This window comes from Diaphorina citri, unplaced genomic scaffold (genome assembly GCF_000475195.1).
Source record: "Diaphorina citri unplaced genomic scaffold, Diaci psyllid genome assembly version 1.1 scaffold314, whole genome shotgun sequence".
Taxonomy (NCBI): Eukaryota; Metazoa; Arthropoda; class Insecta; order Hemiptera; family Psyllidae; genus Diaphorina; species Diaphorina citri.
In genome coordinates this window covers 127,104-137,786 of record NW_007377749.1, presented here as the reverse complement: position 1 = coordinate 137,786, position 10,683 = coordinate 127,104, and the positions used below count along the sequence as shown (strand labels likewise).

Genomic DNA, 10,683 nt, shown 5'->3' with positions numbered 1-10,683 from the left:
CCAAACACCCAAAAAAATCAGCGTTTCTCACTCATTCTCCCAATGACAAGTACGAAAAAAATTCTCCTCATAAATAATTAATTTCCTCTATTAGTGAATCCCAATGTTCCCCCGAGTATCTGTACTCGGGTCATGCTACCCAATGAAATTTTACTTTCAAACTATATATGACACTTATGTAGTAGTATACGTGTAATTATACTGACAGGGGGGGGGGGCAGCTCCAAACACCCAAAAAAATCAGCGTTACTCACTCATTCTCCCAATGACAAGTACGAAAAAAATTCTCCTCATAAATAATTAATTTCCTCTATTAATGAATCCCAATGTTCCCCCGAGTATCTGTACTCGGGTCATGCTACCCAATGAAATATTACTTTCAAACTATATATGACACATATGTAGTAGTTACGTGTAATTATACAGACAGAGGGGGGTTTTAATTAGTGTTTAATGCTGATTTCTGATTGCACGCCATACGAGACAAAGTTCCACACACGTTGCATGAACTTTCCAATGAAGAGTGGAGGAAGAGAGAGGAGTAGGAAGAAGAAGAAGAAGAAGAAGAAGAAGAAGAAGAAGAAGAAGAAGAAGAAGAAGAAGAAGAAGAAGAAGAAGGAGGAGGAGGAGCAGGAGAAGTAGGAGGAGGAGAAGGAGGAGAATAGAAGAACAGTAAGAGGAGGCACAGAAGAATAAGAAGACAAGAGGAAGTAGGTGGGAAGAAGAAGAGAAGAAGATAAACAGAACTGAATAATAATATTCCCAAGGAATTTGAAGAAAAGGAAAATCGAAAAAAAGCAAGGGGAAAGAAATCCCAAGTTGATACCTACCTACATTTCCGCTCTCTCGAACTCTCAAACGTTGATGGATAGAAAAGAAGATCAAAGTTCCACACACGTTGCATGAACTTTCCAATGAAGAGTGGAGGAAGAGAGAGGAGTAGGAAGAGAAGAAGAAGAAGAAGAAGAAGGAGGAGAATAGAAGCACAATAAGAGGAGGCGCAGAAGAATAAGAAGACAAGAGGAAGTAGGTGGGAAGAAGAAGAGAAGAAGATGAACAGAACTGGATAATAATATTCCCAAGAAATTTGAAGAAAAAGGAAAATCGAAAAAAAAGCAAGGGGAAAGAAATCCCAAGTTGATATACCTATACATTTCCGCTCTTTCGAGCGAGTTGATGGATAGAAAAGAAGATGAAGAAGAAGAAGGAGAAGGAGAAAATGAAAAAGAACTGGTAGGATAAATGGATGATGAAGAACTAAAAGAGAAAGATTAAAAGAGAGAGGAAATGTGAAAAAGGAGAACGACAGAGAGTCAGATAATAAAAGATTAGGAAAAAGAGTGAAAGGGGATATATTTGGAGATAATGAAAACAAGAAAAAATAAGGATAGTAAAAAGGGAGCGGAGAGAGAAGAAAAGGTGAAAGAGGAGAAAGACAAAAAGTTCCTCAAATAATAGAGTAGAAGAAAAGAAAAGAAGACAAAGTTGAGGAAATGTAAACGAGATAAGAGAGAAGAGGCTAAGAAGAAAGGGAAAAGGAAGAGGATACAATAAGGAGGAAGAGAATACAATAAGAAGGAAGAGGAGGAGAAGAAATAAGGACAAGGAGGAGAGGTTAGAAAGAAGAGAAGAGGGGAAGGAACGGGAAGAGAGAAGAATATATGAAGAAAGAGAAACAAACACAGAGAGGAAGAAGGGGAAGATGGAATAAGATAGGAGAGAACATAAGGAGGAAGAGGAGGAGAAATGAGGACAAGGAGGAGATTTATAAGAAGAAGGAGGGGGAAGGAAGGAGATAGGAAAGACAGGAAGAAAAGGAGGAAGAGAAATAGGAGAAGGTGGAGAGTTTAGGAAGAGGGAGGAAGAAGGAATGAGTGGGAATAAAGAAAATGGAAAAGCATCAGACATTTGCAAAGCTTTTTTGTTAATGAAAAACGGAAAATTAGGTAGATAGGGAGGTAGGAGGGACTGGAGGGAGGTAAATTAGGTAGGTATAGAAAGGAATACTCCACATATACGTATGTACATACCTACCTACCTACCTACTTTTTCTCCTTAAGGTATTTACTGTAGGAAAATTCAAACATTGAATAAACACGCCTCTAGTATACCTGTACATTTGCACCTAATATAGTTCAGTAGGTACTTACCCTTTTGTATATACCTACAATCTACCCTTCTACAGTACATATTATACAGTAATGTACCTATGTATGTATTTACCTACCCTTTTGTACCTACATACAATAGAACGGTCCTTTTGTTCGGATGAAATTTGAAAATTTCCAGACTCTTTTTTCCGAACTTTGCTTTGCTGAAAAAAGAGAGGAAAATCAATCTATGTAGGTATGTAGGTATGTAAATACCCGTGTTTTCCGACCTTTTTAGCATTTCTCGAGTCAGGGTCAAACACTGCCCAGGGCCAAAAGGTAAAACAAAGAAGTACATTTCCTCCTTTGACTGGTGGAAGAATAGAGAGAATAATGGGAAGGAGGAGAAGAGGGAGAGAGAGGGAGAGAGAGAGAGAAAGTGAAGGAAGAAAGTTGGGACTCTCTCCCAGAAAATGAAGGGAGACTTTCTCTCCCTGGTTTTCTCAAGGGGGCACTTCTGTTGATTGAAGGCGAAAGAAAAAAACTTCACTTGAAACTTTTGGAGAGAGAGAGAGAAAAGGAGAGAGAGAGAGAGAGAGAGAGAGAGAAGGAGAGAGAGAGAGAAAGAGAAGGAGAGAGCCGGAAAAGTTCTGCCATCTCACCATACTCCCCATTTTAAATTTATTTAGAACAATTTGTGCTTAGTGCTTATTATTTAAGCTAAATTATAACAATAAACAATAGTGCTTATTATGGTGCTCAAAAATGACTGGAAAGTCCCTTTACCCCAGTTGCAAATTACTAGTGTTACTGCAGTCAAAGTCTCTAATTATTTTGAAGATAAAATTCTATTCCTCTCGACTGAGATTAAACCTGCGCCCTCCTGGTTACCAGGCGAAGTAATAATAACATTAGCTCCGTATTTTTTTACAACTCCAGTTTCTTCTTCTTCTTCTTCTTCTTCTTCTTCTTCTTCTTCTTCTTCTTCTTCTTCTGCTTCCCTTCTTTTACTACATGAAGTAGCTAATTAGATTACCGGTGAAACATACGTAATTAGTACAATATGAGCATAACCTTTAACTTCTTCTTCTTCTTCTTCTTCTTCTTCTTCTTCTTCCCTTTTTTTCTTCCTCCTAATTTTTAGAGAAACTGAGGAGGTTGAAATATACCAGTGAGGGTGCTTCTAGGTTCCATCGAGGCCCGGGGATAGCAGCTTAACTCCATACACAAAAAGCCCACTCTGAGGCTTAGGTGTAGGGGCAAACAGCCCTAAAGGATGGGTTAAGCTTATACGAATCTACGAATCTACGAATCTTCTTTCACTACATGAAGTAGCTAATTATATTACCGGTGAAACATACGTAATTAGTACAATATGAGCATAACCTTTAACTTCATCTTCTTCTTCCCTTTTTATCTTCCTCCCTCCTTCCTACCAATGCATCAAAAGAGAAAAAAGAAGAGAACAAAAAAATAAAGATAAAAGGTAAAACAAAGAAGTACATTTCCTCCTTTGACTGGTGGAAGAATAGAGAGAATAATGGGAAGGAGGAGAAGAGGGAGAGAGAGGGAGAGAGAGAGAGAAAGTGAAGGAAGAAAGTTGGGACTCTCTCCCAGAAAATGAAGGGAGAGAGAGAGAGAGAGGAAGGTAAGAACAAATAGCTTAAGTTTTGGGAGGGAGGAAAAACAGGGATAAGGGTCAGAAGAAAAAGAGATTGAGGGGATGATGAGGAGAGAACATGAAGAAATGTGGAAAAAGGCTGGAGAGGGAGAGAAAAAAAAGAGAACGGAAAGATAGAGGGGAAAAAAGAAAAGAAATGAGAGAGAGAAAGGGATGGAGAGGACAGGAAGAAAAGAAGATAGGTAGGAGGACAAAGACAGAGAAATGTGAAAAAATAGCTAGAGAGACAAGAAAGAGGAGGACAGAGATATAAAGAAAAAAATAAAGGAAGAGAGAGAGAGAGAGAGAGAGAGAGAGAGAGAGAAAGAGAGGGAATAAGGTAACACAAAGGGTCATCTGACCTTTGTAAGAAAAGGGTCGGTACATGTACATGACCATAGCCCGTAGCCTGTAGCATTAGCTGCATTAGTGGCCCTTGGCCTTTACTGTAATTATAAACTACTGATTCTATGACCTATTATTACAACTTAAGAGTAGTCCACCCTTTTACAACGGAATTTTTTTTTTCCATACAGGGTGTTGAAAAAAAAAAAAATAAATTTAAAATATCTCATAAGCAAAGATCAGGCAAAATTTAAAATTCATAAATTTGCATTAAATAAATAAATATTAATATAAGGGGCTCACTCTATTTCCCATCTAAGCAGATAGAAACTGGGAGTCTGGGAGAACGTAAGATAACTGGTGCCTAATATGTTCTTCTCTAGTTCTAAGACAACACAATGGGTATTTTAGGAAAATAAATATACAAAATCAAATACTCAATATAGGCACATCTATCGATAACTGTACAACTGATATCGATAGATGAAGTAATTCTACTGTCAACTGGTATTGGACCTATGCGCTATGTGGATTACATTTCAATTTAGATCCGCAGGCGAAAATTTCCTCACCTCTTCAGAGACTATAGTTAGACTTAATTTATATCAAGTCTGGGATGAGAAAGAAGAAAAGACCAGTACAAATTAAACTGAATAATTTCCGCGGATCATGCGATGCTGTAACCAGATCGAACCAGCATCGCCAGGACATTTCGCTGACAACGCCGCGCCATTGAGCGGTGAACCAACGCCGCGCCGCGAGAAATGGACATGAGGTAGCCGCGAGAGATGGAAGATTTTTTCAAGAAGGGATACTTTGTCAAGTAGCATTATAATATGGGATAATGATAATACTTGGTCCTCACTTGACTAGGATATCCTATGATGAAGATTATACGATATCTAGACCTTGTGAATATCCCATCCAGTAACCATAACCCAGCCAGGTGCGTTGTCCAGGTATCGAAGAAGACATGGAAGGATATCAGACCGTAGTCTCTGAACTGACTCGAAGGTTATCAACTTCTGTCCGACCCCCTCCACAATCAGATCTCCAGTGAGCTCACTATACTGAGTGCAGTGAGTGTTCTTTGTATACGATCGAGATTTTATAACAACCCAGGCACCGGAGTACTTTCACTTTGATCTATCAACATAAGGAATATCTGTTGCTTTATTTTTAGATAATTTCAGTGCGAGTGTGTGTTTTTTGCCCAGAAAAACGAGAGTGAATTTGCAAGATAATCTTCTTTTGACAGAACAATTTTGATTTTTGAGTGTAAATTTATATCAATTTATTAATCGAGTAATTTTTATCTTTTCAAAACTTTGATCACTTTGTTTGACGTTGTGAACTACCTCAGGATAAGAGTCATACAATGTGACGGAATCTTGGAATGTACAGACTTGAAAACTACTCTTCGAATTTATTCAAACTTTAAAATCACTCCTCAAAGTGGCGAATTCAACAAAAGAATTGGTGACAATACTGAAACAAGAGATGTGAAAACCAAGTGTGCAAAAAAATCTTTCGATAAATTGAGGATTTGGAACCATACAACTGTTCCATTCAAAAAAGTAAGTACCTTTACCAATTAAAATATTAGAGAATTAGGTATACCTAATTTTCATTAGTCTATTTACCAAGTCTATTTACCATTAGTCTATTTACCAATTTCATTAGTCTATTTATCAAATACAATATCATCAACATTTAAAACACATCAGGTAACCTCGAGAAAAAGTCCTAATATCAAATGCAATGAACCATGTAATACCAGAAACAGATATAGCTCTAGGTCCTACCCACAGGTATTTATTAACTGTAAAAGTTAATCTCTGTATAGAAAAAGGGATCGTTTTTCCACAAGTTAATTCGCTCAATTCCCAGAACCATATGGGCAACATGACAAAACCACCCCGAATTAAAATCACTCCTCAAAGTGGCGAATTCAACAAAAGAATTGGTGACAATACTGAAACAAGAGATGTGAAAACCAAGTGTGCAAAAAATCTCTTGATAAATTGAGGATTTGGAACCATACAACTGTTCTATTCAAAAAAGTAAGTACATTTACCAATTAAATTTAGAAAGAATCAAATACAATATCATCAACATTTAAAACACATCAGGTAACCTCGAGAAAAAGTCCTATCAAATGCAATGATCCATGTAATACCAGAAACAGATATAGCCATAGCTCCTACCCACAGGTAGTTATTTACTGTAAAAGTTAATCTCTGTATAGAAAAAGGGATCGTTTTTCCACAAGTTAATTTGCTCAATTCCCAGAACCATATGGGCAACATGACAAAACCACCCCGAGTGGAAACAAAACAGCATTAATCGATCGACATAACCCGCAAACAATTAGGTAATTAGGTACACAGATATATGATGTACCTAACATATGTACAACTCGTAGGTGCTTACCTTCTTAAAGTTCATTCTTTGTGTCAGATCTGAAATTCTTTCTGGTTGACTCATTTGAATTCCATTGGAAAAAAGAGACAATGAAAAACTCCCTTAAAAAAGCACGATAAAAATCTGTAATAATTATTCTCATTTCCATTCCTCCAGAGATAAAATTACTAAGATAAAACTACAATGTTTGGTAAGTAGCTACCTACAGCGATAAAATTAATGTAGATAGGTTCTTAGAGTACATTGTACAAGGGAGTACATTTTACTTCATTTAGGCAGTGGCGTGGCGTAGCTAATAAAAAGAGGTTAAAAGCAACCAATAACGTGTTCTCGGTCGATCCTACAACAGGGACTGAAGATGAGTAGGTAAAGAAGGAATTTTAACTATGTTTAGCATAATGCTTGATGTCACAAATGGACAGCATTAAACAGAAAAGAACCATCCATCCATAAAGGGAAATGTCAGACTTTCGTGAAGACAAATGCCATTTGTCCGAGCTTCGGGGCAGAGGAAAACACCTCTTTGAAGGTGCTCACCAAATTCCTAAATAACAAGCTGGGCCTGTCCCTCCGGGAATTTTTCAGCCCGTAGTTTATTCGATCGTGATTAGAGAATATCAGTACCTAAGTACCTTGCACCACCACTTTCGTGTTCCTGGTAAAAAGACCTTTAATTTGATATATAGGTCGACCAGGTTTGGATAAGTCCTTCTATGGGGACAGACAGAGTGACAGACAGACGACACCGAAGCGAATACAATAGTCCGTCCCTCATACCTTTTTATTACTATTGTAATAAAAAAAGGAAGGACGGACAAATAAAAAGAGAAAAGGAAAGATTCCTAGTGTCACGTTGAAAGAGAAAAGTTCTCTTTTCATGATGGATATACTAGGCATTAGGTACTGGGATACCCCAGACGCCACTACATAAAGTGTAGATAAAAAAAAAGTTTCCATAAATTTTTCAGTCCAACAAGTGTAAAAATGAAAATAACAAAGTTTTAAATACACTGTAACGAAATAAGAAAACAAGACACGTACCTAGGTAATAAGAGAAAATTACCTTGCTAGGTATGAAAAAAAAAAAAAAAAAAAAAAAAAAAAAAAAAAACACACACCACCCCAAAAAGATTTGAAGAAGTCATGCAATTGGAGTAATTTAATTTTTAAATAAAATAAAAATGAAAAAAGGGAATTTATACAAACGCCTCCTCGCTCCTTTAAATTACGGAATTTCAGCCCGTGACACCCCCCCCCCCTATTATTTTCTCTCTCTCTCTTCTCTCCTCCCTACAACATAAAACTTGATAAAGGGAGGGATGGGGAGAGAGACAGGAGGGGGAGGGAAAAATAAGAGAGAGGGAGAAAAGGGGTTAGTGAAATTTTCATTAGTAGACGCGGAACCAAAATGGGATGTACGAGGAACAACTGTAATAAGCGGTGGAAAGCCTTTTATGGCTTCTTGATCAGGAAAAAAAGCAACCTACAATAACTAAATATAGATACCTCCGTAATATTAGGTAGTAGGTACCTCTATGTATAATAATAGGTAGTTATGTATATAATTATAAGCATCCTATATAATTTATACACCATTTTTTCATTCATTAAAGTCTTCATTAAAAATTCAAAGCTCTGCTCTACGCATTTTTTCCCCTCTTTCCCCCTCCTTCTTTTCCTACTCCTCTTCTCCTTGTTTCACTCCCCCTTCTTCTTCCCTTTCTCCTCCTCCATCTCTTCCTTCTTCTCCTCCTCCTCCTTCTTCTTCTCCGCCTTTTCTTCCTCTTTCTTTCAAACGCTCTTCAAAAAATGTCGCTTTATCCTTTCCCTTAAGGGGGGTGGAGAGCCACATCTCCGCATTCTTGAGTTCAGCATATATTATTGAGGACTTTCCTCCCACCTCCTCCCCCTCAAAGTGGATGGAGGGGTATTCTCTCCCACATATTATTAGAGCAGACTCTGAGTCAACTAATTACAAAACCACTTTACGAGGAGAAAAAAAAAACTGAACAACCTTTTTCTCGTTTGACGCTTTTGTCTTTTTTTTTCCTTTCGAGAGGACTCGCAAAATGCCTTTTAACAGCTTTTTCAATTATAAATGAAACTGAAAAAAAAAATCAACTTCAAACACTGTTTTTTTCGTCCTCCCCTCTCTTTCTCCCCATCTCTCTTTTTTCTAATTTTCTAATCTAATTTAGTCATGTTTTCGTTCAAGGCCTTTAGGACAATTTGTGACGTCAGTAGTCCATAATTTACAATCATAATAATAGGAGGCCTGAAGGTCTCTTTGAATTAGAGGGAGAAACAGACGAAATTGTATTACCAGCATCCCACTTGACAAGACCTGAACCTCAAGTACTGTCAAGGAAATTCAAGCACCATGTAATCCTTTTTCATTTCAATTTTTTTTTTCATTTTCAGATATCGCCAGAGTTCTTCGACCTTCCTGCTCCTTGATAATTTGATAGTCACCAATGAGTTGATGGCATCGTTTTTCATTTCATTTTTTTTTTTTTTTTTTTTTCATTTTCAGATATCGCCAGAGTTCGACCTTCTGCCCCTTGAGAATTTGATAGTCACCAATGAGTTAATGGCATCGTAATAAGGAACCCAAACGAAGAGTTTCCACAAGAAAAAGCTCGAAAAACTCCAGACTCTCAAAGTTCCTCAGGGAAGATCCTTTCCACAACAAAATGAACATCAATCTATCCAACCTACTCCTCCTGGTTCTAGTCAATCTCTGTCTGCCCCTCCTCACATCAGCCGCTCTCAAGCGCTGCTTCTCCTGTCGCTCACGGGGTGACCTTGGGTCATGTAGAGATCGCTTCCAATTCGCCAACGCCTCTGATGTCAAGGACGAACCAGGGGTTGAAACGGTCGTGTGTGCGTCCGGTTGGTGCGGCAAAATCATGGAAGGCGTCAACTTTGCGCTGAAAAACGAAGAGTATGGGAAAGCGACACAGCGGTTGTGTCTGCAGAAGGGCCCGTCAGATGGGGAGGAGCGGTGTGCCAACACAGTGTATAGTAGAAACAAAGTGTTCATGTGTTTCTGTAAGGGGGATCTGTGTAATGGAGCGCCCGGTGGAGGCGCTTCATACGCCGTGGTCCTGTGTACGGCACTCCTTTATTTGGCATTTAGGTGATTATGTTGTGATTTAAAAGTGAATGGGTGGGGATTTGATTGTACAGAAAGTTTAGTTTAATTTGCTATTTTACTCAAAAGGCTGGGAAAATACCTAGCACTTTTAGGTTGTTCAAACCTAAGAGTGCCCCATAGGAAATTAACCCGTAAAATCAGTTTTTTTGCTCCATAAAATTCACCAGTATACATTTCGGGTAAATCTATGGGTGAGGCTAAAAATATCCCTGGAGATTTCCTAATAAATCAAACAAACCGCGGAATCTTCATCTTATCTCTGAACCGCTAATCTACTTCTCTTTATGGGTTTGATAACGATTATTATCATTGTCCTTCCCATAACCCATAGGTTATCCAGCAATAAGTTATGAAGAAGAGGAGGAGGTCATTAAGAAATAGAAGTGTCTATTATTGAAGAAAGAGAGAGCTTTTCAACTCAACTGTCTCAAGTGTAGTAAAACCTCTTGAAAAACCTGTCATTCCTCTGTCAAACACTTTTCGTCCAGTGGTAGAAAGCTGGCCTGCCGTGCAGAAAGTCTCGGGTTCAAATCCCAGAGTTATCATAAAGTTGAACTTGTATTTTCATTGCGAATATTTCAATGGGTTTTCAGTTTTCATCCAACTTTAAAAAATTCATTGTAGAAAGCATTTCTAGTTCTAGTGTTGAGTCACCCATACATTTTTTCTCTCCTTAAAAGTGTCATGGTATGGATTTGCGATTTTATATCCTTCAGTAAATAAATAAATAGATAGTACATAAATTATGTAAATATTTATGTTTGTATTCCATCTCTCAAAGTAAAAAGTTTCTCTCAACTAGACGTCCAATCTACTTAGAGATCTCAGGAGATATATACATTTCCTCTTTCTCTCTCTCCTCCTCCCTCCTTCTCCTCCTCCTATCTGTATCTTCCTCATTTCTCTCTTTTTTTCCTTCCTCAACTCTTTCCCTCTCTTTCTCTTATTTTGCTATAGAATCAGAAAAACATCTAAAATGTGCAGACACCTTATTTCTTCTCCCCTCT

The 10,683-nt window shown here is 37.9% G+C and overlaps 1 protein-coding gene across 2 annotated transcripts; it reads left to right on the top strand.

Moving 5' to 3' along the window:
- The first annotated feature begins 5,154 nt into the window (after positions 1–5,154).
- On the top strand, positions 5,155–10,039 carry LOC103507442. 2 transcript variants are annotated; one of them, XM_026822315.1, is made up of 2 exons: positions 5,155–5,672; positions 9,053–10,039. In XM_026822315.1, exon 2 carries the CDS (start codon positions 9,213–9,215, stop codon positions 9,660–9,662), a length of 450 nt encoding a protein of 149 aa, XP_026678116.1. In that variant the 5' UTR covers positions 5,155–5,672; positions 9,053–9,212; the 3' UTR covers positions 9,663–10,039. The 2 variants fall into 2 exon arrangements, with proteins under 2 accessions (XP_026678116.1, XP_008470136.1); XM_008471914.3 differs by lacking the exon at positions 5,155–5,672 and adding an exon at positions 6,026–6,158.
- The last annotated feature ends 644 nt before the right edge of the window (positions 10,040–10,683 follow it).